Source organism: Macaca nemestrina, chromosome 1, assembly GCF_043159975.1.
Source record: "Macaca nemestrina isolate mMacNem1 chromosome 1, mMacNem.hap1, whole genome shotgun sequence".
In the NCBI taxonomy this organism is placed as follows: domain Eukaryota; kingdom Metazoa; phylum Chordata; class Mammalia; order Primates; family Cercopithecidae; genus Macaca; species Macaca nemestrina.
This window is the reverse complement of record NC_092125.1, coordinates 32918261-32939942: the sequence shown is the minus strand read 5'-3', so window position 1 is coordinate 32939942 and position 21682 is coordinate 32918261. Positions and strand designations below refer to the sequence as shown.

The 21682-nt window shown below is 42.6% G+C and overlaps 1 protein-coding gene across 10 annotated transcripts in view; it reads right to left on the bottom strand.

Annotated features, from left to right (window-relative positions):
• Window positions 1-21682, bottom strand: part of LOC105484458 (tenascin N) — a 124080-nt gene that overhangs the window by 20111 nt on the left and 82287 nt on the right. For all 10 annotated transcript variants that reach the window (XM_071069651.1, XM_071069655.1, XM_071069636.1 and 7 more), the window contains 6 exons: window positions 20650-20916; window positions 19738-20001; window positions 9233-9499; window positions 7614-7877; window positions 3076-3339; window positions 465-595 (listed from right to left, as the gene is read on the bottom strand). In XM_071069651.1, coding sequence (XP_070925752.1) covers window positions 465-595; window positions 3076-3339; window positions 7614-7877; window positions 9233-9499; window positions 19738-20001; window positions 20650-20916 — 1457 coding nt within the window. The remainder of the gene's footprint in view (window positions 1-464; window positions 596-3075; window positions 3340-7613; window positions 7878-9232; window positions 9500-19737; window positions 20002-20649; window positions 20917-21682) is intronic.

Below are 21682 nucleotides of genomic sequence, written 5' to 3'. Positions count from 1 at the left end.
CTAGCGGTGCTGTCATAAGCACTAATTAAGATAACAAATAAACCTAAGTGTCCTTCCTGTTTTTCCTTCCTCCCTTCTTTCTTCATTGGCAAGGAGGGAGAATAATAATTTTCCATTGGGACAGGCTTTGAAAATTTGCTGGCCTTCAGATTCTAAGGGGAGCTATAACCCTTGAAATAAGGGTTAATCAATTCGTTCGATAAATATATATCAAACACCTACCATGTGCTAAGCACTGTCCTATGCACTTTAGATATGGTGATAAATGAAACAAACATAGAGCTTACATTTATTAAGGAAGACTAACCATAAACAAAATAACCCGGAGCAGATGTACAAGCAGCAATGTGATCAATAAAGATCAGCAAGCTGCCATGAGGCCACCAAATGAGCGGATTGGCCCAAGTTAATTGCTTCACACAGAAGAGAAGGCACCAGGAGAAAAGACAAGGAATCCCCCGTACCTTAACTGTGCCGTCTGGGAACTGGTAGGTCAGAATGTAGCCATGGATCTGAGCAGAGGGGGGTGTCCAGGTCAATACACCACCAGACTGCGTTACAGCAGATGGACGAAGGTTTCTGGGAGGGTCAATTTCTGTATGTAGAAAGTCAGGTAATTGTTATTACTAAGATACAACTGAGGCAAGGTAATTTTTGAGATACCAGTTTATATTTTCCCCTTTCAAACCCTCCCATTTCTCCTCCTTCTTTCAAGCAGTTTGCAGACTCTCTTCCTCCCTGCCACAGGGCCTTTCTGACCTTTGTTTCTAAAAGTACAGACCCATTAGAGACAAGAAGAACAGGGCATTGGGTGGGTCCCAGAGGAAGGGAAAGAGAAAGAAAGAAAGAGAGAGAGAGAGAGAGAGAGAGAGAAGGAAGGAAGGAAGGAAGGAAGGAAGGAAGGAAGGAAGGAAGGAAGGAAGGAAGGAAGGAAGGAAGGAAGGAAGGGAGGGAGGGAGGGAGGGAGGGAGGGAGGGAGAGAAGGAAGGAAGGAAGGAGAGAAAGGAGGAAAGAGAGAAAGGGAGAAAGGGAGAAGGAAAGAGAAAGAAAGAAAGAAAAGAAGGAAAGAGAAAGAAAGAAAGAAAGAAAGAAAGAAAGAAAGAAAGAAAGAAAGAAAGAAAGAAAGAAAGAAAGAAAGAAAGAAAGAAAGAAAGAAAGAAAGAAAGAAAGAAAGAGAAAGAAAGAGAAGGAAGGAAGGAAAAGAGAAGAAAGGAAGAGGTGGGGGAGGGAGGAGGGAAAGAGAAGGGATATAGGAAAAGCAGAGCTTTTCTTCAATGTACTTCCTCACCCAAACACTAGAGGGAAAGCAAGTGTGTAAGCAAGTGTGGGTAAGCAAGTGTGCACTGTAGACCAGGAAAACGAAAGCTCAGTAAAAATACTAGTCAACATCATAACTGGTCAGAAGGCTCTTTTTTTTTTAACCAAAGAAGATATGAATGGAAATTTCTTTTTTGAAAAAGCATTATCACAGAAGGTTATTTTAATTTAGAACTTCCCAAAAAGATGCCTCCAGGCTATTTTCTACCCAGTAGCATTTCAGCTGAGAACTGAATTGCAGTATTTTAATAGAAATCAGACAGCTGTTGTTTTGAATTAGTATGTTTTGACAAATTTTGAGTTTCTGTAATATCAACTTGGTTTGATTTTCTAAAGCATAACATCTGGCATGGATTTTATTCTAGTCGTCTCACAGAAAAACCGAATTTCCTGATTTCATAATCAAGGCAAAACTGTGGCTATTTTAATATCTTAAGCAATCTCCTGCCACCTCTTTGCCCACCACCCCCTGGTTATGGACTAGAGATATATGTCTTAGTTACTTTCACATTTCTATGGAGCAGGAAAATAAGAATTTTTTTTATTGCTGTCTTCAAAAATGGAGAAGGTGAAACCAAGAGAAGATAAAGAAGAAAGAGGAGAAGAAAGGAATAAGGGAGAAAGGAACAGAGAAAGGAAGGGGAGAAGGAGGTAGGAAGTGGGAAAAAGGGAAGGAGGGAGAACTGGCTACTGGTTGCATCTGGAGAGCAACACTGCGTACTAGGGAGTCCAGGACAAAGAGAAGAATTGTTTGTTTGTTTGTTCTTGAGATGGAGTCTCGCTCTTGTTGCCCAGGCTGGAGTGCAATGGTGCAATCTTGGCTAACTGAAACCTCCTCCTGGGTTCAAGCAATTCTCCTGTCTCAGCCTCCCAAGTAGCTGGGATTACAGGCACCTGCCACCACACCTGGCTAATTTTTGTATTTTTAGTAGAGACAGGGTTTCTCCATGTTGGTTAGGCTGATCTCAAACTCTTGGCCTCAGATGATCCGCCCGCCTCGATCTCCCAAAGTGCTGGGATTACAGGCATGAGCCTCCGTGCCCAGCCATTTTTTTTTTTTTTAACACATCTCTGTTTAGTTTGAAAATATTTACTACAAGCATATATTACCTTTTAGATTAAAAATGCAAGTTAATTTTAACTAATAAAGATCATAGAGAAATTCAAGACATCTCTAGGTCCTGTGGCAACATTTGGTGCATTCAGCCAAGGATGGAATGGACAGACCTTGCCCGCACTGCCTGAAGAGGCCCACAGACCTCAGGGTGGGCACAGTGCTGTCTTCCAAGTGCTTCTGGGTTCTGACCTCCCTGATGCTCCGCCAAGACCAGAGGCCCCATCACACACACAAAATACATGCAGTTCAGGTGCCTTTCCTCCTCAACTGAGGATGGAAAGGAGAAAGATGCACCCCCTTTGCCTCCATTGTGGAAGATGGAAACAGAAGAGGCTCCTGCCTCTATCTTCTCCCAACTGCAGCTAAGGCCCAACCATTTTCTCCATAGCAAGTGTGGAGAGTATGAGCGCTGGGCCAGGTGGAGGGGTGAGGGAGGCCGCCTTTGACACCAGCACTCCCTCTACACTCTCTTAGCTGTGTTGTTGGGTCAACTTAATTATCTCAAAGACATAAAAAAGGAACCACTTTGAAGAATGCCCTCGGGTAAAGCAACCACCCTCCTGCTCCCTTCCCCAGCCTATGGAGGAAGGTTCTCTCCTGGTAAGTGTGAGGGGTTCCCCTGGCCTGGTCCCTCTCAGTACCTGTCTGGGCCTTGGTGTCGGCCTTCTTGCTCTCCTGGTCCCCCTTCTGGGCCCACACGTGCACCATGTACTCCATGCCCGGTCTCAGGCCCGTCAGGACGGTGCTGCTGTGCTCCTTCCCCACCGGAACCTCCCTGGTCTCTCCATCCGCAGAGGTGTAGCGCACCACATACTTGTCAATCGTGGCCTGCACCGGGTCCCAGGAGACAGTGGCCATATTCTCTGTCACCCGGTCAGTCACCAGGTTTTTGGGGCTGTCAATTTCTTTTTAAAAGGATTTAGAAAAGGCTGAACTTTAGAACAAAGGAGGGCGTCCCATCTTACCACCCCATCACCAGGTGCTCTCCATCATGTTATCATTAATAACGGTAGAATTCTACTTAAAACACCAGTCAAAGGCCCCTGGTCTCATTTCCAAGGAAACAAACCACTGGACATAAAACTGGAAGGAATCAGATCTTCTCCCAGTTTTTATATATAAAAAATTTCTGTCCTTGTAATTCTCATCAAAATAACAATAAAACTTGCTAAGCAACAAGATGAGCCACCAAAACTTCTGTGGATATAACCTCTTTTCTGATCTCCCTGGTATCTAGTTACTTTGAGAGCCGAGGTCATATCCTCCAACCTTTCTGACTTATAAAACAGGAGGAGAATGCAGGCCCAGGGAAATGGAGGGTACAGGCTAAGTTCCTGTTGACATCTTATGTTAAAGTCAAGACTCTTCACTCTGAATTTTGGGCCCTCCCACCCTCTCAAGGACTTTGCTGCAGATCTGCCCTTTCTCTCCTGTGTCATCAATCTCCTCTTCTCTGTCATCAGTCCCAGACAAGCAAGGTCTAGAATCCCCCATCCTCCCCCATATCATTCCATTTCTCTGCAACCCTAAACTGACAGATTGTCTCAAGAGAAATGTCTACATACCCAACTTCACTGCTTACTCTCCAATCAATTGTGTTTGCATCTTTCTATGCCACACAACTAAATCTGCTAGTCTAAGTCACCAACAACATCTGTATTGCCACCTCTAATGCATACTTGCCTTTCTCAACTTTACACTGCTTCTGGGTGGCATTTGGCAGAGCTGATCCACGCCCTCCTTCTTGAAACACTCTCAACCCTCAGCTTCCGTGACTACACACTCCCTTGATTTTCCTAACTCACTGGCTCTTCTTCAGTCGTTTGTCAGCAACCTTCAAACACTGGAGCACCCAAAGCTCCCTTTCTTTGTTGTTTGCTTTGTTTTGTTTTGTTGATACAGAGTCTCGCTCTTTCACCCAAGCTGGAGAGCAGTGGTGCCATGATAGCTCACTGCAGCCTTGACCTCCCAGGCTCAAACAATCCTCCCACCTCAGCCTCCTGAGTAGCTGGGAATACAGGTGCATGCCACCACACTCAGCCAATTTTTGTATTTTTTTTGTAAAGACAGGATTTCACCAGGCTGGTCTTAAACTCCTGAGCTCAAGCAATTCACCTACCTTGGCCTCCCAAAATTCTGGGATTACAGGTGAGAGCCACTGCACCTGTCCCAAAGCTCCCTCTTTTCCTCTCTCTGCTTTTCCGCCTAGGTGATCTCACTCATGCCCGTGGCTTTAAATACCAACTAGATGTTAATCGCTCCACAATATCTATTAATTCTGAGCCCCTCACTAGTTTATACAACTGCATCTCCACCACAGTGCCTGGCCTGTATTAGACACTCAATACATATTTATGTAAACAATAAATGAATCACTCAACTAACAAGGAATCTCACAAGTATCTTGAACTTAAATATTTAAAAGTCTTGATGTTCCTCCCCAAACTTTTTATTTCTCAGTCTCCCCTCTCAAGAAATGGTAGTTCAATCTCCCATGTTGCTCAAATAAATAACACAGGTCATACCTGAGTCCTCATTTTCTTCCTACCTCAAATCTATCAACAGGTATTATCATCCATGCCTCAAAAATATATTCCAGACATCCCCTCTTCTCTATCCCTTTTGCCATCACACTTATCTAGACAATCAGCATTTTGCACCCAGACTTTTCTAGCAGCTTCTCTACAAATCTCCCCACTTCTATCCTTGTCATTTTATCCATTTATTCTCCTCACTGTGGCCTGGAAAGTGTTTTTTAAATGAACACTGCATCATATCACTCTTCTAGTATTAATAAATATAGCCCATTTTGTCCTCTAAGTACCAAACGGTCCTGGCTGACCTGCCCCTGCTCCTCCCACCTCATCTCAGGCTACTTGCTCTCCTGCCCACTATGCTCCAGCAAAACTAGCCTCTTTTCATTTTCCAGCCATCCCCGGTACTGTTCTAGCTGAGGGACATCACACATACTCTTCCCTCTGCCAGAAATGGCTAGTTTTCATCAACATCCATTCTCCCCCTTCTTCTGTAAGCATACTCACTGTCCAACAGATCTCTCTGCAATGATGAAAGTATTCTATGATCGGCACAGTCCAATACCACAATTTTATTAGTCACATGTGGCTACTGACCATTTGAAATGTGGCTAATCCAAATAAGAAAATTTTTTATTTTAATTATTTTTAATTAATTAAAATTTAGGCTGGGCATGGTGACCATGCCTGTAATCCCAGCACTTTGGGAAGCCGAGGCAGGAGGATCACTTGAGCCCAGGAGTTCAACATAGTGAGACCCCATCTCTAAAAATAATTAAAAATTAGCCAGGCTTAGTGGCATGTGCCCATGGTCCCAGTTACTCGGGAAGCTGAGGTGGGAGGATGGCTTGAGCCCAGGAGGTCAAGCCTGCAGTGAACAGTGATAATACCACTGTACTCCAGCCTAGCTAACAGAATGAGACCCTGTCTCTGAAAATAAAATAAAAATAAAAATAATTTTAATAGCCACATGTAGCTAGCAGCTGCTGTGTTGGACAGGACAGCATAACTGAAGTAAAGCTGGGCACAGGGCCATCCAGCTAAAGACCTCATTTCCTAGCCTTTTGTGCAGTGAGGTCTGTCTGGGACCTGGCAATGGAACATGAGAAGGGCTGATGTGTACAATGTCCCAGTGATGCCCTGACCTTCAGCATGCCTCTTCCCACTGGCTACAATGCAGACAGGGTGGTGACCAGGTAAAGGAGGGCAACTTGCTAGGGATGACTAAGCAACAATCACAGAAGCAGCCTGGGTGTCCTGGATGAGGAGTGACCGTATCAGCCCTGGCCATTCTTCAGAGAGGAATACACTCCTTTCCTGCTGAAGCAACTGTTGTTTGAGTGTTTCTGTCAATGTATAGCAATAGCATAGCAATCCTATTACTACTCACCCTTCCCATCTACAAGACATCCTTACCCTGTAATTCTCTATACCTATACCATGTTCATCTCCTTCACAGAATTTAGCACAATTTACAGGTTTAAATGTGTTTTCTTATTTATTGTCTATCTTCACACTAGACTTCAAGAGAGTAGAGATATTTATTTTGTTCGCCACTGTGTTCCCCAGGCCTGGCACTTAGACGATACTCACTAAAAGTCAGTTGCCTACTGCAAGGAAACAGGGCTCCAGCACCCAGATGAATATTTGCTCCTTTCTATTACACAGCGTCTATTCTGTCAAACCTACACAAAATAGCTTGCCACAAAACAGGTTTTTAATCAGTGGTTTTAAGACTTTCATATTGGTTTTACATTATTTTCTATAATTGTCTATAGCTGAGAGACACAATGATTGAAAACACAGGCTTTGGAAAGAGTTCCAAGACATTTGTGGGAAAAGACATTCGTGGGACTGCTCCCACTGGGTCCAGTACTGTAGTTTTTCAGACACGCTTGAACCAGAGCAACTCCATCTTGAACAGGAACTGGGTCAAATAAGGGTGAAACCTACTGGGCTGCATTCCCAGACAGTTAAGGCATTCTAAGTCACAGGATGAGACAGGAGGTCGGCACAAGATACAGGTCATAAAGACCTTGCTGATAAAACAGGCTGCAGTAAAGAAGGCAGCCAAGACCCACCAAAACCAAGATGGCAATGAGAGTGACCTCTGGTCATCCTGACTACTATACTTCCACCAGCGCTATGACAGTTTACAAATGCCATGACAATGTCAGAAAGTCACCCTGTATGGTCTAACAAGGGGAGGTATGAATAATCCACCTCTTGTTTAGCATATCATCAAGAAATAACCATAAAAATGGACAACCAGAAGCCCTCGGGGCTGCGCTGCCTATGGCTAGTAACCATTCTTTGATTCCTTTACTTTCCTAATAACTTGTTTTCACTTTACTCTATGGACTCGCCCAGAACTCTTTCTTCCATGAGATCCAAGAACCCTTTCTAAGGGTCTGGATTGGGACCCCTTTCCTGTATCCTGTAACACTTTGTTCTTTCTTTAGGTGAATGAAAGTGTTTGTTTTGTTTTTTGTTTTTTGTTTTTTTTTTTTTTTTACAGCAAACTCTCCTAAAACACTCTGCAGCCCTGCGGTTACAGATGCCAAAAGCAGCTGCATCACCACTCAGCTGCAATAGATCAACCTGCATTAACTACCCCGGTTTGCTCTTCTCTTCACTCCTATTACCTGTCTGGGCCTTGGTGTCAGCCTTCTTGCTCTCCTGGTTCCCCTTCTGGGCCCACACGTGCACCGTGTACTCCACGCCTGGCCTCAGGCCCGTCAGGACGGTGCTGCTCTGCTCCTTCCCCACTGGAACCTCCCTGGTCTCTCCATTGGCAGATGTGTAGCGCACCACATACCTGTCAATGGTGGCCTGCACCAGGTCCCAGGAGACAGTGGCTGTATTCTCTGTCACCCGGTCAGTGACCAGGTTTTTGGGGCTGTCAATGTCTGGAAAAAAAAAATGCTGATCAATATGCACTATGAACAGGTCCCAGAGTGCAGAAACTCATGACCATTTTGCGTGGGGTGAAACCCTTTCATGTTTTATGGGGTTTCCGCCTCATATGCTCTTGTTTTGTTTTTAGCTGGTTCATGGACATCATCTTCTCCCCGGAGATACACCAGGCTCCTCAAGTGAAAAGCAAAATAGATCAGAAACTGAAAATCCAGGCTGTTACCTCTACCAAGTCTTTAGCAAAACAAATCTTTTATTCATCTAGAAAGGGTATATCAAGCCCCAACTCTATGCACGAAATGTTCTAGACAGTGTGCAGAATCCAGAGTTGGGAAATACATGGTTTCTGCTCACAAGGAACTAATAATTTTGTGTCTGGCATCATGTCAGTAAAGACCTCCTATTTCATACTAGAAGATTCTAAAAGCCACCCCTAAATATAAGCCCCTGGAGGGAAAGGGCAGCATCCTATTCTCCTGTGTTCCCAGTGCCTAGTAGTGGGCAGGACACATGGAAAGTACTTACTATATATTATTAAATAAATCAGCAAAAAGTAAAACCCTGGGTGAATATTCTCTAGTACATCATAGATTCACTCATCATGCTGGTTTGCTGATTAAATCACGGTACAAAATATGGTTAGATATCGCTTCCACTAAAATAAGAATATAACGCAAGAGCTGTCCTTATCCTCAAAACTCTGGCCAATGTATACTCTGCTGTTCCACAGAGGGGAACATGCTCTTTTCTTGTTTAAGCAACAGTTATTTGGTTGTTCTGGTCATGTGTATCCTATTGCTATTTACCCATCCTATCTGAGAAACATCACTACTTCATTATTCTCTACACCTACACTGTGTCATCTCCTTTATAGAACTTATCATAATTTCTAGTTATAAATTTGTTTTATAGTTATAATATGATTCATTTGTCATAAACCAAATGATATACATCTCCTTGCTATGGCAGATGTGACGTCTACATTCTTAAAGTCAAATTTTCAGTATACTATTGACAAAATTTGATTTTCATTTTCTGTTCCCACTCACAGACTCACTAAGAGACCCTTGATACTGTCTACGGCAAAAGATCCATGCAATCAGAAGAGGAGCTGATGGACATGACCATGTAATCATAGCTTGGAGACTGCCATGTGGCCCTGACTTGCAAGGAAACTAGTTAAAGGAAAATGAGGGATGGTGTGTATAATCTGTTATGAAAGGATGGACGCCATCCCACTCTTCCATTAATCATTGATTTCTGCCAATGTCAGAGAAGGAAAACAAAACGTGTCATCCATTGACTTAGCATGAAAGCTCTTATATTCCCAAAGAACAATGCTCCTTACCTGTCTGGGCCTTGGTGTCAGCCTTCTTGCTCTCCTGGGCCCCCTTCTGGGCCCACACGTGCACCGTGTACTCCACACCAGGCCTCAGGCCTGTCAGGACAGTGCTGTTCTGCTCCTTCCCCACCGGAACCTCCCTGGTCTCTCCGTCCTTGGCAGAGGTGTAGCGCACCACATACCTGTCAATAGTGGCCTGCACTGGGTCCCAGGAGACAGTGGCCATATTCTCTGTCACCCAGTCAGTCACCAGGTTTTGGGGGCTGTCAATGTCTGAAAAAAAAATTGCTGATCAATAAACACTATTAACAGGTAGCAAAGAGTGAGATCTGGGCATTTCACTTGTGGTGAGGCAGTTTCCTGTTCTTATGGTTTCTCCATATCACATGCTGGTTTTCAGTCATTTCATGGATGTAGACCTTATCCCCACAGCTGGATTCTTGGATTTTCAATAAAGCAGCACAGGAGAGTGGTATGAGTACTAAATCCGAAGTCAGAAGAACTGGGTTCTAGTTCCAGCCCAGAGAGGCAGAGTAGAGGTGCAGGGTGGAGCCAGGTTACTAGCAATCTAATCCCAGCTCTGCCGTCTGCCAGCTGTGGCTCTGGACAGTTCAGTTGCTGCTGGCTGGGCCTCAGCTTCTTCATCTGTAAAATCTGAGGTTTGGGTTTGATAAACTTTTAAGATTCCTTCAAGCATGAATATTCCATGCATGTAACTAATTTCATAACTTACTAACTTGTTTTTGTGACTTTGGGCAAATTGCTTTACTTTACTTCTGTATTTGTTAAAAGTGGTTGTTAGTGATTATTGCACTTACCACACTCTGAGTAGCTCTGTAAACCAAGAGAAAAAAATGTTATGTAGCAAAGGGCTTTGAAAATGTTAAAGTATTACAGTGTTTACCACTCTGAAGCCACAGAATATTTACTCTATAATTTAAAACGTAATTAAGGGCAAACCTACCTCTCTGCCTCAATTTTCTCCACAAGAGAAAAAAAGGCAGGGAAAAATAATATTAGTACATATTCTACAGAATTATTGTGAGTATTATATGAGTTAATAACATGTTTCCTAGTGTGATGTCAGCAAGATGGCCAATTAGAAATCCCTGACACTCGTCTTCTGCATAAAAACAACAACAACAAAGAATAAACAACAATATTTTTTAAAAAACTAAAGGAGAGTGCAGGATTATATCAAAGGAGAAACAGAAACTCTGGTAAGCACAGAAACTCAGGATAGCCAGATAGAGAACAGAAGGAAACCCTGGGATCCCAGCACTCCATTGCCCAGCTAAGAGCAGCTGGAAACCAGGAAGAACTTCTCCCTACAGCAAAAGGTAAGCAAGAAGATCCCAGTAGCCCCTATCAGCACCTTGTACACCTACCATCATCACCATTGGGATCTCCTACAGCTCTCACAGGCACTAAGCCCAGCTGAGGGAGCTGCCTACAGGCACACAACTATGCTCCTTAGAGATGGAGCCAATACTGTGCCCCATCCTCTGTGGCCTGCATGGCTACTGTGCTACACCGTCTTGGCATCTTGGAACCGGGACTACTGTTGGAATGTGTCTTGCTCTGGGGGTGAGTAGCCATTCACCCCTTCATCCCTGAGGGTAAACTGCTGCTGAGACACCACCACTCAGTGACCTGACATCTCCAAGCAGAGCTGTGAGCAACTGTTACACCTTTCCCCATGGGGCCAAGCAGCAGTGGAACCACTCCACATCCCCATCCCCTACCCACTCATTCCAGAGCTGAAGCTGTACCCTCTTCCCTGGAGAATCAGTACTTTGGTAAAACAGCTCCACCCACTTCTCTCACACTAGGCAGCACCCTACCCATAGGGGCCTAAGCCGAAACTGCACTAGTTTCAGTTCCTAAGTGAACAATGCTTTTAGCAGAGCCCTATATCCCAGGACAATGGTGTTGAGGCTATCTAGAATAGTCACATCCCTCAGGACTGAACTGGAGTGGCACATTGCCTGCTGGGGAATCAGTGCCTCAGCCAAGCTGAGCAGCTGTATATCCTAGGGCTGTGCTGACATAGTATCCTAGGTCCCAGGGAAATACAGCAGTGGCTGGCTGAGACACCCCACCTTACTGGCCAGACAGCTCTAGTATTCTGCTTCTTTAGAGCTGGAGTAGGCCCCTTGAGTCTGAGCTCCTGAGACACCCTTCTCCCAGGGAGTAGAGTCATTGCTGTGCTGCTCCCTGCCCTGGTACAGCCCAAAAAACAGTGTGCTTGATTATTTTGGGGAGCTTGCTGCTGCTGCATCTGGCCTCACAGAGACTGGGATACTGTCAAGTCCCACCATTGCAGAGTCTAGAATCACCACTACAGAATTCCTCACCCCTAGGGATCCAAGTTGCCACTGAACTCTATTGGTGCAGTTTCCCAAATTACAGCAATTACAGCCATATCTTGCACTCTAGGTTCACACTTCCAGAGCCCTTCTTTCTCTTCCAAGTTAAACCAGGGCTGCACCCTGCCCACCAGGGGTAGAATTACAGTTACAACCTGACCCCCTGAAGCCAAGCTGATAGGCACCATGGGCAACCTATATCCAGCCCTGACACAGAGACCACTCTGCATCCCAAGACTGAAGTGCCACTATAGGTTCACAAGACCCTGAGCCTAAGTAAGAACTTGCCCCATAGTTGCTTTGAGCACCTGTACTTGAAATCCAGTGCCTTGGCAGCTGCTTCTATGCCATGTCAGATCTGACACCAAGAGAGAGCCCTTCAGCTAAGTCTTCCCATTATGGAGAAAATAAGAATAGAATAGCCCTTGCCACAACAGCCCTTGCCACCAAGGACATTAACAACCTATGCTGCCACCACCACTACCACAAACTTCTGTAGTCTAGGCCACTGATATGTTCATAGTTATTGCTGATGTCAAACACAGTCAAAGAAGCTGCACAAAGACTACACCACTGAACTTACAAGAACCACCCTTCCCAACTGGCGCATTAAAATTCAACCAAGGTAAAAGTATTTCTCTAAGAAAGTCACTCTAGAAAGTTTGGAAGAAGCAATTGTTCAACCAGACACACAGACCTCAATGCAGGGACACAGGGAACATGAAGAAAGCAAGAAAATATGACACCACCAAAGGAACATAATAACTCTCTAGAAACAGACCCCAATTAAAAACAAATCAATACATTGTCAGAAAAGGAATTCAAAATAATGATCTTAAGGAAACCTAATGAAATTCAAAAAATACAGACAGACAATTTGATGAAATCAGAAAAATAATACATGATATGAATGAGAAATTCAATGAAGAAATAGATATCACAAAAAAGAAACACAGCTAACAAATTCAAAGAATGAAATTTAAAAATATAATGAAGAATTTCAACAGCAGATTTGATCTAGCAGAAAAAAGGAATCACTGAACTTGAAGATAAATTGTTTGACATTACCCAGTGAGAGAAAAAAAGAAATAAAAATGAAAAAGAGTAAAGAAGGCCTACAAAACCTATGGGATACTATTAAGTGAATAAATATTCATATTATAGGAGCTCCAGAAAGAAAAAAGATGTAAAAAGGTATAGAAAACCTACTTAATGAAATAATAGCTGAAAACATCCGAAGTCTGGGGAGAGATATGAATATTCAGATCCAGGAAGCTCAAGTCCCTAAATAGATCCAACCCAAAAACGGTGCTTCCTGAAGTATATTATAGTCAAGTTGTCAATAGTCAAAGACAAAGAGAAAATTCTCAAAACAGTAAAAGAAAAGTGTTAGGTCACATATAAGGGAATTCCCCTTAGACTAACCATAAATTTCTCAGCAGAAATCTTATAGACCAGGAGAGAAAGCGATGATATAGTCCATGTATCTGAAAGGGGTGAAAAAAACTGTCAACTGAGAATACCATACCCAACAAGTCTATTCTTCAGAATGAGGCAGAAACAAAGTCTTTCCTAGAAAAGCAAAAACTGAGGGAACCCATCACCACTAAACTGGCTCTACAAGAAATGCTCAAGGGAGTCCTACATCTGGAAGCAAAAAGATGATAATCACAATCATGAGAACATAGAAAAGTATAAACTCACTGGCAGAGCAGATACACAAAGGAGAAAGAAAAGGATCAAGCCTCAATACTACAAAAACCTACCAAACCACAATAATAAACAATAATAGAAGAAGAAATTAACAAAGGATATACAAAATAATCTAGAAAACAATTTACAAATGACAGGAGTCACTCCCGTCCTATCAATAATAACCTTGAATGTAAATGGATTAAATTCCCCACTTAAAAGATAGACTGGCTGAGGCCGGGCACAGGGTTCATGCCTGTAATCCCAGCACTTTGGGAGGCTGAGGCAGGCTGATCACTTGAAGGTCAAGAGTTTGAGACCAGCCTAGCCAACATGGTGAAATCCCATCTCTACTAAAAATACACACACAGAAAAAAATTAGCCAGACGTGGTGGCACATGCCTATAGTTCCAGCTACTTGAGGGGTTGAGGTGGAAGAATCACTTGAACCTGAGAGGCAGAGGTTGCAGTGAGCCGAGATTACACCACTGCATTCCAGCCTGGGCAACAGAGTGAGGCTTTGCCTAAAAAAAAAAAAAAAAAAAAAAGACTGGCTGAATGGATCTTTAAAAAATGACCCACTTATGTGCTACCTACAAGAATCTTCCTTCACCTGTGGAAACACATATAGATGCAAAGTGAAGGGATGGAAAAAGATATTCCATGTAAACAGAAACCAAAAGCAAACAGGAGTAGCTATGCTTACATGAGATTAAACAGATTTAAGTCAAAAGTATAAAAAGAGGCAAAGGAGGTTATTATGTAAAGAAAAAGAGATCAATTCAGCAAGAGGATACAAGTGAGATTTATCCCAGGGATGCAAGAATAGTTCAACATATACAAATCAATAAATGTGACACATCACAAACAGAATGAAGAATAAAAATACCATCTCAACAGAATGAAGAATAAAAAGATCATCTCAACAGATGTAAAAAGCATTTGATAAAATTCAACAATGTTTCATGATAAAAACTCTCAACAAGCTAGATATAAAAGAAGCATACCTCAACACGCTAAAGTCCATATAAGACAAAGCCACAGCTAACAATGCACTGATTGGGGAAAAACTGAAAGCTTTTCTCTAAGAACCAGAACAAGACAAGGATGACCACTTTTACCACTCTTATTCAACATAGTACTGGCAGTCCTAGCCAGAGCAATTAGGCAACAGAAAAGAATAAAGAGCATCCAAATTGAAAAAAAGGAAGCCAAATTGTCCCTGTTTGCAGATAACATGATCTTATATACAGAAAACCCTAAAAAGCTCTACCAAAACACTCTTAGAACTGACAAATTCAATAAAGTTTCATGACACAAAATTAACATGTAAAAATCAGTAGTGTTTCTATACACCAGCAATGATCTAGCAAAAAAAAAAAAAAAAAAAAAAATCAAAGAAGCAATCCCTTTCACAATAGCTACTTTTAAAAACACACCCATAAATAAATTTAACCAAAGAGGTGAAAGATCTCTACAAGGAAAAACTATAAAACACTGATGAAAGAAATTGAAGATGTCACCAAGAAATGGAAATATATCCTATGTTCATGAATGGGAAGAATATTGTAAAAATAACTGTACTACCAAAAGCAATCTATAGATTCAATGCAATCTGTATCAAAATTATCAATGACATTCTTTAGAAAAAACAATTCTTTTTTTTTTTTTTTTGAGACAGTCTTACTCCGTCTCCCAGGCTGCAGTGGAGTGGCATGATCTCAGCTCACTGCAACAACCGTCTCTCCTGGGTTCAAGTGATTCTCCTGCCTCAGCCTCCCCAGTAGCTGGGATTACAGGCATGCACTATCATGCCCAGCTAATTTTTTTTGTTTTTGTTTTGAGAGACAGTTTTGCTCTTATTGCCCAGGCTGGAGTGCAATGGCATGATCTTGGCTCACTGCAACCTCTGCCTCCCAGATTCAAGCAATTCTCCTGCCTCAGCCTCCCAAGTAGCTGGGATTACAGGCACCTGCCAACACACTCAGCTAATTTTTGTATTTATTGTAGACACAGGGTTTTGCCATGTTGGCCAGGCTGGTCTCGAACTTCTGACCTCAGGTGATCCACCCACCTTGGCCTCCCAAAGTACTAGGATTACAGGCGTGAGGTACCATGGAAAGCCTTTTCTTTTTTTTTTTTTTTTCTTTTGTATTTTTAGTAGAAACGGGGTTTTGCCATGTTGGCCAGGCTGGTCTTGAATTCCTGACCTCAAATGATCTGCCCTCCTTGACCTCCCAAAGTGCTGGGATTACAGGCATGAGCCACTGCACCCAGCCTAGAAAAAACAATTCTAAAATTCATATGGAACCACAGAAGACCCCAAATAGCCAAAGAAATCCTGAGCAAAAATAAAGCTGGAGGCATCACACGAGCTGACTTTAATATGTACTACAAAGCTATAGTAAACAAAACAGCATGGTACTGACATAAAAACAGACACATAGACACAATGGAACAGAATAGAGAACCCAGAAATAAATCCACATATTTAGAGCCAACTGATTTTTGACAAGTAACCAAGAACATTCAGTGGGGAAAGAACAGGCTCTTCAATAAGTAGTTCTAGGAAAACTGAGTATCTATATGCAGAAGAATAAAACTAGACCTCTATTTCTCACCTTATTCAAAAATTAAATTAAAATGGCTTAAAGAATTAAATGTAAGACTTGAAACTATGAAACTACAGAAGAAAACATTGGGGAAACACTTTAGAACATTGGTCTAGGCAGATATTTTGGGTAAGACTGCAACGGCACAGGCAACAAAAGCAAAAATAGACAAATGGAAATACATCAAACTAAAAAGCTTTTGCACAGCAAAGGAAATAATCAAAATAATGCAGAGACAACCTACATAATGGGAGAAACTATTTGCAAGCTGTCTGTATGATAAGGTATTAATAAACAGAATACATAAGGGATTCAAACAACTCAATAGCAAAATAATAATAACAATCATCATCATCATCTTATTTTAAATTGGGCAAATGATATAAATAGACATTTCTCAAAAGAAGACATACAAATGGCCAACAAACATTTATGAAAAAATGTTCAACACCACTAATCATCAGGGAAATGCAAATCAAAACCACATTGAGATATCATCTCATCCCAGTTAAAACTGCTATTATCAGAAAGACAAACAATAACAGGTACTGGTGAGGATGTGGAGAAAGGGGAATACTAGTTCACTGCTGGTGGGAATGGCAATTAGCACAGCCACTATGGATAAAAGCTATGGAGTTTCCTTAAAAAACTAAAAGTAGATGTACCATATGATCCAGCAACCTCATTGCTGAGTATACATCCAAAAAAAAAGGAATCAGTAGATCAAAGAGCTATCTGCATGCCCATGTTTACTGCAGCACTATTCATAATAGCCAAAATACTGAATTAACCTAACTGTCCACTAGTGGATGGATAAAGAAATTGTGATATATATATGTATGTGTGTGTGTGTATACAATATTATATATTATATAACATTATATATAAATAACATATATAAATATACAATGTATATACATTATATACATTATATACACACACACATATACATACATACACAATGGAATACTATTCAGCCATAAAAGGGAATAAAATCCTTTCCTTTGCAGCAACATGGATCGAACTAGAGGTGATTATGTTAAGTGAAATAAGCCAGGCACAGAAACACAAACATTGCATGTTCTTACTCATATGTGGGAGCTAAAAAAATTGATCTCATGGAAGCTGTGAATAAAATGATGGTTACCAGAGCTTAGGAAGTGTAGGGGTAAGGGGAATGAACACAGGTTGGCTTAAGGGTTTAAAAATACAGTTGGATAGAAGAAATACATTCTAGTGCTTGATAGCACAGTAGGATACTATTAACAACAATTTATTGTACATTTCAAAATAGCTAGAAGAGAAAATTTGACATGTTTCTAACTCAAAGAAATGTTGAATGTTGAGCTGATGGATATCCTGATTACCCTGATTTGATCATCACACATGGCAAGCATGTATTACAATATCACATGTACCTATAAATATGTATATTATTATGTATCAATTTTTTTAAAACAGAAATGTCTATTATGAGTTCTTAGCACTGAGTAGATGCCCAATGACCATAAGCTATCATTATTAAGACCAGCTTGTTGATACATTATAAATACAAGAAATTATGCTCCTCCATACCACATACACAGAAGATACTTAAAAATACATTCACCAAAAAAAAAAAAAAAAAAAAAAAAACAACTAGCATTTCTTTGTTCTAAATAATTCATTACAAAAGTCATTTTCCCAAAGTCACTTGCTCACACATCCTATTACATGTTGGTTTAGGCTGTAACCCCAAGAAAATGGGTATCTACATTCCAACCTGAGGGACCATAGTCAAAGCAAGATAAACAACAGTTTTGTGACCCTTGGCTGACCAACAGTTTTCACCCTATAAAAGATGTTGGAGAATTCAATGGGGTGGGACTTAAAGAAGGGATTTATTTGGAAAAAGATACACTGTGAGTCCCATGGGTGAGGCCCAAGCCTTGAATAAGCAGTTTTCAATAGAATCCCTGACAGACTTTGTTTTGTATACCCTAGAGCAGCAGTTTTCAACCAGGGGCAATCAGCAATGTCTGGAGACAGTTTTGGTTGTCACAACTCAGTGTGGGATAGGGGGAGACATCAGGGATGCTGCTAAACATCTTACAATGCACAAGATAGACCCCTGCAACAAAGAGTTATCCACCCCAAAATAGCAATAGTGCCAAGGGTGAGAAGCCCTGCCCAAAGCTTGGGGATCCATATGGGCTGGTGTCTGACATATGCTAAAATATCTAAGAGGTAAGGAAATAGCTGGTTGCTGCGACACAGAGCCAAGATAGGCTGTAGCATTGCAAAAGAGTTGCGCATCTGGTTGAATGGACAAAGGGTGCATGCAGGTTCTCCATGGACCAGACTTGGGCCCAGCACAGCAGGGTAGGCCTGGGGTTGTATTAGAAGCTGTCCAAGAGGATCACCTAGAGGGGCAGGGCGACCCCACCAGAGAGATGCTGGGGGAACCCCTGATGTATTGGCAGAGGAAAGGAAGTAAAAGACCAGTGGAAGACAGGCATTTGCCTACAGTGAGAGACCCACAGCGGAAGAGGAGCACAGAAGTGCTTCATGACGGAGTCAGCTTTAGCACTCGTCAGGCTCCAGGGCAGGCCCAAACACCTGTTACAGTCAAGCATGACCTTCCACGACCCCTGGCTCCCTCCTCCCTAACCCCTGGCCTCTATTCTCTCTTGACCACTCACTTCTCTTCCTCCTGACCCCTCACTTCTCCTCATCCTGACCCTTCACCTCATCCCCTCCTGACTCCCTCAACTCTTCCCCTCCTGACCCATCATCTCTCCCCTCCTGACCCCTCACCTCTCCCCCTCCTGAACCCTCACCTCTCCTCTTACTGACCCCTCACCTCTCCCCCTCCTGACCCCTCACCTTTCCCCCTCCTGAACCCTCATCTCTCCCCCTCCTGAACCCTCACCTCTCCCCCTCCTGAACCCTCACGTCTCCTCCTCCTGAGCCCTCAACTCTCCTCTTACTGACCCCTCACCTCTCCCCCTCCTGAACCCTCACCTCTCCTCCTCCTGACCCCTCACCTCTCCTTCCCCTTGACCCTTCACTTCTCCTCCTTCTTGACCCTTCACCTCTCCCCATCCTCACCCCTCACCTCTCATCAGTTTACCTCTCCCAGCAACGCCAAAGATAAATGGGTGAGAAACTGCATACAGCAAGCTAGAAGAGCAGCGCTTGAGGTACACAGCAGAAAATACAAGAGAAACTGCAAGTCCCCTGCCTGGAGCAGGCAGCTGGCCCACAGGTGGCCCAAGCTGAGAGAGAGGAGATTTCATGTAGGGAAGTAGGGACTATTGCATGAAAATGACATAATTACTAAAATTATACATCTGGGGAACTAAAAATGACTAGATATTTGCTTATTTTTAGCTAATGAAACACTGTTATTATTTCTGCCTAAAACATTCATTCGGAGGGCAGGAACAAAAACAAGCTTGCAAAGGGTTTAAACAGATGAGGAATGTTTTTTTTTTTTAAGGTGTTTTTTGATCACAATCCCTAAGTCTGGCTCCCTCAGCATGACAGTTACTTCTTAATATTTACTCTTTGTCAAGGTGAAGCAGTTAGTGTGTTAATGACAAAGGTACTCAGGCAAAGAAGAAACAAAGAACTATGCGCAGTGGTCAGCCATCTTTAAAGACTAGAGTTTGGAGACCACCACTGAGGCATTCTAAGAGAGGCCAGTAAAAGGAAGTGAGGGGTACACAATGTATTATGGGAGGATACCAACCTGCTCTTCCATAAAGCCTCCCTTTATGCCAAGGTCAGAGAAGAAAACCCCATGTAGACAGACCCTGAGCATGGCACCGGTACAGCGATAATGCACACTCCTTACCTGTCTGGGCCTTGGTGTCAGTCTTCTTGCTCTCCTGGTCCCCCTTCTGGGCCCACACGTGCACCATGTACTCCATGCCCGGTCTCAGGCCCGTCAGGATGGTGCTGCTGTGCTCCTTCCCCACCGGAACCTCCCTGGTCTCTCCGTCCGCAGAGGTGTAGCGCACCATATACTTGTCAATGGTGGCCTGCACTGGGTCCCAGGAGACAGTGGCCATATTCTCTGTCACCCGGTCAGTCACCAGGTTTTTGGGGCTGTCAATGTCTGGAAGGAAAATATTTGGAAAGGTTTAAGCTCTGAAGCCATGGAAGACATATCCATCCCTCCATCTTCATCATTTTCATCTTCCCGAGCTCTTTTAGAACAAGGCAATGGCATTCTCATCCTGAGTCTCCGCTGGGAGTCTAAGGAGAAAGTAGCCCTTGGTTCTGAAGTTCAAAGGAAGAATCATTATAAATGAGGCATTCTTTCTCGGCTTTCAGTTCCCTAAAATGTGGGAGGAACGATGTCTTCTCAGAAGCACATGGCACATCACAACCTCCAATTAAACAGCTGCCATGACGTTTAGGGTTCCTAACTTAACATTTTATCAAGGGCTGCTGCACTGATGAGCACTCTAAAAGTATTATCACAAGCATTGCAATGACCAGATCCTGTACACATCTTCTGCTAAAAGCATTGTTACTATAAGACTTTACTTTTCCCTTCCAGTGGGCCAAGTGGTCTCATGAACAGCTCATCACTGTCAGGGAGAGCAGCCCACTGCCATCACCACGAGAGCTCAGTCTTTCTTTCATCTTTAAGACTTCTAATTGCAAAGTCTCTCTGCTCAGGCCACATCCTTTGATACCATACCCATTCAAATCCACAAGCTCAAAACACAATTCCAATTGACCATTTCTCTTTTGTTACCTGTTGGGGCGTTGGTGTTGGCCTTCTTGCTCTCTCGGTCCCCCTTCTGGGCCCAGACGTGCACTGTGTACTCCACACCTGGCCTCAGGCCTGTCAGGACAGTGCTGCTCTGCTCCTTCCCCACCGGAACCTCTCTGGTCTCTTGGTTGTCAGCAGAGGTGTAGCGCACCACGTACTTGTCAATGGTGGCCTGCACTGGGTCCCAGGAGATGGTGGCAGTATTCTCAGTCACCCGGTCAGTCACCAGGTTTGCTGGGCTGTCAATTTCTTTAAGAGAGAGATGAAAGAAGAATGTAGCCTTTACCACCCTCTAATTCCATAAAGATAGCACATACACAGTCAAAATCATAACCTCAACAAATGTCAGAGTCTCTAATATGTCAATGATTGAGTTAATGTAAAGGTCTAATTAAGCAAATGGTCTGAAATTCCAGTAATAGGCTAATAACATTTAATAAGAAGTGGAGTTTTCAAACAAAGCCAGCATCTTTATCAACTCTATAAACTTTTCCCGTAAGTTGCTTTGGAATAAAAAGAATTGGTCTTCACATTCAAATTTCTCCTTTACCCTGGATTTATATAATATATTCTTCTAGTTCCTGACTCCTTGTACTAGAAAGCAATTATACTGAATAAACCTCTGCATCTGCTCTAATATGTTCTTTGAGAAGAAAAATATCCTAGAAGTAGTAGCCATCAGTTCTTTCTGTATAAAACATTATATCTGTGGCCAGGGAACCAGGAGACTTTTCAATTGATAGTATCCGAGGTCTGGGCTAATAAAAAGAATAAAACTTGTAGAATCTGTCTGGGTTTCTCTGTGATTAAACTGGGTTAGAACCTGGGCTCCATCTCTTCCTGGTGGCTAACTTTGGACAAGCCATGTAATTTAAGTGTCTGTCTCCTCAACTCTATGAAGAAAGAAATACCAGTACCTACCTCATAGGTTATGGTGAATAGTAAATGAGATATTGCATAGCAAATGCTTAAATATAAGTTGCTATTATTAATGGCATGTGAGGCATGAAATACC